The sequence below is a fragment of the Sinocyclocheilus rhinocerous genome, unplaced genomic scaffold (assembly GCF_001515625.1).
Source record: "Sinocyclocheilus rhinocerous isolate Xijiao unplaced genomic scaffold, SAMN03320098_v1.1 scaffold3161, whole genome shotgun sequence".
Taxonomy (NCBI): Eukaryota; Metazoa; Chordata; class Actinopteri; order Cypriniformes; family Cyprinidae; genus Sinocyclocheilus; species Sinocyclocheilus rhinocerous.
The window spans coordinates 123,868-131,236 of NW_015649638.1; the positions used below are offsets into that span (position 1 = coordinate 123,868).

General features: G+C 33.6%; 1 protein-coding gene across 1 annotated transcript in view; it reads right to left on the bottom strand.

The window, feature by feature from the left end:
• LOC107710935 (proteoglycan 4-like) overlaps positions 1–7,369 on the bottom strand; it is a 21,098-nt gene that overhangs the window by 5,543 nt on the left and 8,186 nt on the right. Inside the window, exons 13-17 of the mRNA XM_016515827.1 lie at positions 6,518–6,577; positions 4,316–4,399; positions 2,983–3,063; positions 2,829–2,879; positions 1,913–1,978 (exon numbers count right to left, since the gene is read on the bottom strand). Coding sequence (XP_016371313.1) covers positions 1,913–1,978; positions 2,829–2,879; positions 2,983–3,063; positions 4,316–4,399; positions 6,518–6,577 — 342 coding nt within the window. The remainder of the gene's footprint in view (positions 1–1,912; positions 1,979–2,828; positions 2,880–2,982; positions 3,064–4,315; positions 4,400–6,517; positions 6,578–7,369) is intronic.

Sequence of the window (7,369 nt, forward strand, 5' to 3'; positions counted from 1 at the left end):
CAGTTCGTGAAAAATCACAGCTACTTTATGCAGGCTGTGTGCATTTTACTGTGGACTGACTGTTTTGAAACTTATATGGTAGTTACATAGCCCCTAGACCTCAGTTATCATGAAAAAAGCTAGGAAATTTCAGTTTTGACAATATGGGACCTTTAAATTAGGGCTGGGTAAAAAATATCTATATTAATCGATTCTCATTTTTACGGAACAATATCGATTCTTAAATCCCAAGAATCGATTAGTCTAGCCTGTTTTCAGTTAATGGACGGAACGAAGGGGGGGTCCCAGTACTTTTGTCCGTATATGAGCCATTCTACAGAATCGGTGCAAACTGCTGTCCCACAGCCAAAAAACACATTTAAAAAGCATTTAAGCATTCAAATCTTAGATGTTTACTAAGATCCTTCTATTATCTATTGAAACCCACAATAATATTTAAAATATTTGTAAGCTTAATATATAAAGTCATCATTTATTGGGTACTTTCAGTTGGGAGGTGGCTGTCCCGAACCCTAACCCCTAAATTTCAACTTATGAAAATGATATTGAAATTATTTTTTGTATTTTTTTCCATTGTTGTTTTTAAAAGTATCTTTTTGATTCTTTTAAAAAGTGAAGTTCAAAAAATATTAATTTTATATTTTCTTTGTAAATTATGAAACTAAAAAAAATGTGTCCTGCACTTTTCATGTCACTACCGAAACAGTGCGTGTTTTAGTCTATTGGCCGAGATTTTAACTACACCCCTAAATTTAAGATCAGGAAATATTCCTGTGTCCCCCTCTCTCATTGCTACAAGGTGTGAGTAGATAGGTATCATCATTTTGAGGTAAATGTGTTCAAAAGGCTGAAAAATCTGTGTGTAACTTTAAGGAATGTCACTACCGAACACCTTTTTTCTGCAATTAAGCACACTTTTTTGGGAGTTATTCCATAACATTTCGTTTTTATATGTATACCACTGTTCAGAACTGTGCTAGCTAACCATGTGCTGATTAGCATCTTTGAGCTAGGTTCAAAAGCACTACCGAAATATTTGGTGGAGTTTCGGTAGTGACATCTTTGGGGTTTTTTGGGGGGTGTTATCCCATAGAATTGTCACGACCGAAACATGTCTTCATTGTTTCGGTAGTGACAAAAGGGAGCACATAATCCTCATATCTGGGGGAAATAAACAAAAATTTAGTACATTATGCATTGTATTTTAGTACGTTTCAGTAGTGTTTTAATATGCGAGTTAAAATTCTGTAATGTGATGTGGTTGCTACCAAAAATGTGCAGTCACTACCGAAACATGGGTTGTTTTGCCAAAAATAAAGTATACTGAATTAACAACTAAGATGTTATGATAGTTTTTGGTTCAATGAATATTCAAACTAACGAATCCTTAATGTTGAAATCAGTATGATCGACTTTTTGCCTTTTACAAAGAAAAATTGTTGTAATTTACAAATCTTATAAATTACACTTGAAATATTGTTAAAAAAATGTAATTGTTATTGATTTACCTCTGAAAATTTTCAATAAAATAGCAAAAAATTTACAAAAATTTAGCAAAATCTTAATAGGTCAATATAACCCTTCTAATTAAATTATTATTACTGTGTTTTGGTATAGTGACAAATTTGGGGAGAGGACAAATATTCCAAAACTTTCTGAAAATACAATATGAGAATTAACTGCACAATTACTAGAAATGTGTACCTCGGATATTATACAATTTGACTTTTTTTTTTTCAAGACATTTCCAACTCTGACTTTCTGTAGAATTCTGTAGAATGGCCCATATACATTTGCCCCAAAATGTATGAATGTGCTTTTGTGTACGTTTATAAGTACAGAATGAAGTGTCCTTGTTTCTGGGGCTGCTGTGTACCCGTCATATGTCATGTGAGATATCTAAACGTGTCACCTGGAGGAGTAGCTGGGGCTGCTGTAGCTGTAGTTGGAGGTTGTTGATGACACATAGTCAGAGCTGCTATAAAAAGGAAGACAGAGCATTTTTGTGGTTGAAGACATTGTACTGATCCACAGATGACTATTCCATAACCTTCCGCACAGTATCTCTGCACTGCACTTATTTTACATCAGTTACAAAAATAAAATAAAAAAGGTGACAGGTCTGTCCTCCAGATCCTCATCACACAGTCAAGTTGTATTTTGTGCATCATTAGTCCCTTGAGGGTCCGCTTCACATATCAGAGAGTCTATGCAGTTCAAGGGCATGTTAATTCATTTCAGTGCTTATTTTTGGAATATTCGTATTACTTTTGTATTGTACAGTATGTAAGCAATGTTGTTCTTACGTTGAGTCTTAAATCTGGGTCCTAAAGCAAACCAATTGAGAGCAGCTGATCTTACGGAGCAAATTCTGGCAGAATAACTATAACGGCAGAGAATGATTCTAAGAATTTGTGACCCTGGAGCACAAAAGGAGTCATAAGTCGCTGGGGTATATTTGTAGCAATAGCCAAAAATACATTGTATGAGTCAAAATTATCGATTTTTCTTTTATGCCAAAAATCATTAGGACATTAAGTAAAGATCATGTTCCATGAAGATATTTTGTAAATTTCCTACCGTAAATATATCAAAACTCAATTTTTGATTCGTAATATTCATTTGGACAAATTTAAAGGCGATTTTCTCAATATTTTGATTTTTTAATAGTTGCATCTCGGCCAAATATTGTCCTATCCTAACAAACCATACATCAATGGAAAGCTCATTTATTCAGCTTTCAGCTTATGTATACATCTCAATTTCGAAAAATTGACCCTTATGACTGGTTTTGTGCTCCAGGGTCACATATAAAGCCTCCAAGTTACCTGCCATCAAGACGCGAGTTATTCACATACTCCTTAACATAGACAAAGTTCCTGAAAAGAGAAAACAAAAGAGATCAGGCACTCAACAGGACAACACGTTCCGGTTAAATGAATCAGGATAAACTATTCAGTGGAATAACATCTTCCCACATACTTCTTGGATTCAGATTCTGGTAAGTTCTCCTGGACAGAACTCTCCACTGTTTTGATGCTGGTTTTGTAACTATAAGACAAAAATAGTCATTATGTTAGAAATCTTGTCTCGGACAACAAAGCGTGTGATCTCTGATGCACCATGCACAGCTGAAGGGTCTCGTGTACTTATGTTCATCATAAGCTCTGTTGTTTGACTGTGGGGGACATACGTAAAGGGTGAAAATGTAGAGACATGCAGCATTTTTAAAGCACTTGTCTTTGTCAAGGCACTATTTCAGGAAAGATCTTTTAAGAAACAATGAGTAACCCAGGACTTAAAGCAGGGCTATACTTATTTAGCTGTTAAACCTGCCCTGTATCTTTTGCTCCAGTGCTCTGCTTCTTTATTATGAAATCAGATGCTAAACAGGAAAAGCTAGTTTTGCCCTTGTGACCAATACATGAGTATTTGGCCAGACCGGACAGTTAAATGCTTGTTAACCCCATTTTAAAAATATCTTCTTTGGAAACATGAACAAGAAAGACTTTTATTTTTCCTCTTTAGGGAACATCAGGACCTCAATGAGATATTAAGTTTGGAAAGTCAGATTTCTTCCCATGTTTTCACAAATTGTGTCTGGAAGTTAATATTAAACGTTAATCATTACTCCATATTGAATATTTTATCAAATATTAAATCATTGTGTAATATCTTTATAAACATATGTCATATGTATACTAATGTGCATTAAAATATATAAATATCTTTTTTGTTTGGTCTCTTCCAAAGGGAGCCATGGGATGATGTCAAATGATAATGTATATTAAAAAATATATACATTAACAGTTTTCCTGAAGGCTGTAGCATATACTGTGATCAACACATTTACCATCTCGTAACAAAGCAAAAAGATTGTAAGTATTAATTTACAGTATATTTGGGTGATTTACATGACATCTCAAACACAGAGCAAATCGCATATTGAAAACTGAAGCTCAAACCTGCTTGCTTGACACCAATGAGAACCCTTTATGTCAGGGGTGTCCAGTCCTGCTCCTGGAGGGCCAACGTCCCTCCATAGTATGGTCCAAAAACACTATAGCATTTACTAAATTACTATAGTATTTTTTCATGTGGGAAATTTATAGTAAATACTATAGTGTTTTTGGACCATACTATAGTAAAGTACTTGAATTAATTTGTTGTGGTAATTCTATAGTTGCTGTGGTAATATATAACAAACAACTATAGTAATATAAACATTTTTGAAAAACTGCATGCCATGTGTATTCTTCAAAACTAAGAAATGACAGTTCTATGAATAAAGAATAAATGAGGACAAAAAAATCACCTGGTGGTAGTAGTATTGAAGGGAATAAGATCATCTGCGAGCAGGTCCAGAGTTGTATGTGCCTTGTTAGTCTGAGGCAGAGAACTAGAGGGGAAATATCCAGATCATTTAACAACTGATCCTATACACGTGCCTCTTCCAGTTTGACTGTTTTTAGTAAAAAAATTAATTTACATTAACATTTGTGTAAGACTGTAAGTGTTAAAAAACTGCATTGTGCCATCTCAAGCTAAATGAATATACTGTAATATACCGTTTGTTGGGATATAATTAAGTGTTTAGTAAGGTTGACAGTAACGGGTTTACCAGTTTTACTGTTTAATTTGGCATTACAAACCTTGTGCTCAAAGTGAATTATAGAGTTAAAAAATGGGAAAATTATAGTTGACTTTGGTAACAACATAAGTTTATATAAAAATATGTATATAATTTACATTACATTTAGTCATTTAGCAGATTTTGTAAGTCGCTTTTATCCAAATTATCAAATGAGGACAATGGAAGCAATCAAAATCAACAAAAGAGCAATGATATTCAAGTGCTATAACAAGTCTCAGTTAGCTTAACGCAGCACACGTAGCAAGGTTTTTTTTTTTATTATATAATAAAAAAAAAGAAAACAGATAGAATAGAAAAAGAATAGAGCAAGCTAGTGTTAGAAGCCTTTTTTGCTTTTATTAATTGCATAATAAATCAAAAGAAAACAGATAGAATACAAAAAGATTAGAAAAACTAGTGTTAGTTAGTTTTTTTTTAAGTGCCCCTATTATGGATTTTTAAAAATGACCTTTCATGCAGTGTGTAACACAGCTCTAAGTGAATGAAAACATCCTGCCAAGTTTAAAATCTGAAAGTGCACCGTGTATAAAGTTATTGTCTCTCAAAAGAAAGAGTCGACTCTGAATCATTGAAACTAGTCGTTTTCAAAACGAATCCCAAGCCGTTTCATGTTGACCTCAACATTAACATTAGCATATTGCCCGCCCACTTGTTGGTCTTTTCGCATTGGTCTGAATAAAAATGCTAATTCATTCTTTGCCACTAGGTGCCGCTTTTGGAGCGGTAAAAATAGCGGTTTCCCCGGTAACGCTGTACACAAAGCAGCACTGTGCTCACAAACCTGCTTTATTAGGCATTATGAAATAAAAATGAGAACAATCGGACCAATCACCGCAGATTTGTTGAGCGAATCGCTTGGGAGTCCTTGAGCAAATAAGGTAAAAAATTTATTTATATTATAAGACAATGAAAGTGTTTTTTGACCTGGCATGCATGTCAATCTGTTGTTGGGGACTCCCAAAACCAAAATATGAACCTTTCATAACCCATAATAGGGGCACTTTAAAGTAAACAAGCAGTAAATGAATAGAGTGCAAGTCTAAAAGGGACATTTTTTTAAGAATAGAATTAGAATAGAGAGTGCTAGAGTTAGAGGGTCAAATAAAGATGGAAGAGATGTGTTTTTAGCCGATTCTTGAAGATGGCTAAGGTCTCAGCTGCTCGGATTGAGTTGGGCAGGTCATTCCACCAGCATATAATGAATTACATTTTAGAATTACATCCAAAAATCTAAAAATATATAGATAATAAAGACAAAATGTTTTATTTTTTGTAGTGCTGTCAATGTGTGTGTGTGTGTGTGTGTATTTATTATGTATATATAAATACACACTCATACAATATATATTTTGAAAATATTTACATGTATATATTTATATAATTGATATTATATAAAAATATATTTAATATACAAATATAAAATTTTTCTTATATATATATATATATACATACATGGGTCAAAGACGTTAAGATGTCCGCATCAAAATAAATTTACAAAAGTGATTTTATGTCAATAGAAAGCACATTAAATGTAAGTTTGTTTTTATGCTTAAACCCTTTTTCGTCTTTGACCCACATGCATGTATGTTTATTTATACATAATAAATATACACAGTACACACACATATATTATGTAAACAAAAACTTTTATTTTGGATGCGATTAATCGCGATTAATCATTTGACAACACTAATTTTTTTGCTTCAATTTTAGCCTCAGAATCAAGCTTCAACTCATTTTGTACACATGTATATGAGGCATCTATTTTATAGAATGACCACAGCCTCTGTTTTGCATATTACACTCCTCTGGGGATCTAAAATAATTTCAATAATAATCACAGGTGCATTCAGCCTCTCTCACCTGTTGTCTGCCAGCAGATCCTGACTGAGCAGATCTACTCCTGAGTCTGCTTGGCCAGAACTGCAGGACAAAGAAATACAGCAATGGTGTATGTAGTAATTGGATTAGAATCAAAATCTTCATTTTGAAATATATTGTCTCCGAGAGAGCTCTCCTGTCCTCTAGTGGTCTGTTACAAAACAGCATGTTTCAAAATTCTTCAGTCAGTCAGCAGACGTATTGCTATGTAATTGTCATCCACCTAATATTTGATTAGTGAGTTACTAGTTCAACCCTGTCACAGAAAATTTGGTGCACATCTGCACTCTCATAAAAATGAGAAGTGACACATAGTAGAGCGACAACCAAGTTAAGGATTTTTGCTAAATAATAAATGTCCTTTTTTTTGACAAACCCTTTCAAATGCTTTAGAATAAATAAAAAATAATAATTAAAAAAATGCTTTATGCTTTAAAATAAAAGAAATAAAACATTATCTGCTCATTGTGCTTAAAAAAAGAAAAAGAAGGTAATACTGCTTTAGAACAATACCAATGTGAGCAAATAATGACTGAATTGTCAATTTCAGTTGAACTATCCCATTAAATACACCTTTCCTTAGCAAAACAAACTGAGAACCATATAAAACATAACCTAAAGCAATATTTTCACCGAATGTGTTCATTCACTGGTTTGCATGAATGGTACCCGACTAAATACTACTTCTTCAATTACAACTGATGCTACACTCTAAAAAATGCTGGGTTAAATACAACCCAGTGCTGGGTAAAATAGGGACAAACCCAGCAATTGGGTTGTTTTGACCCAGCGGTTGGGTTAAATGTTTAACCCAGCCTTCTGGGTAGTAACCCA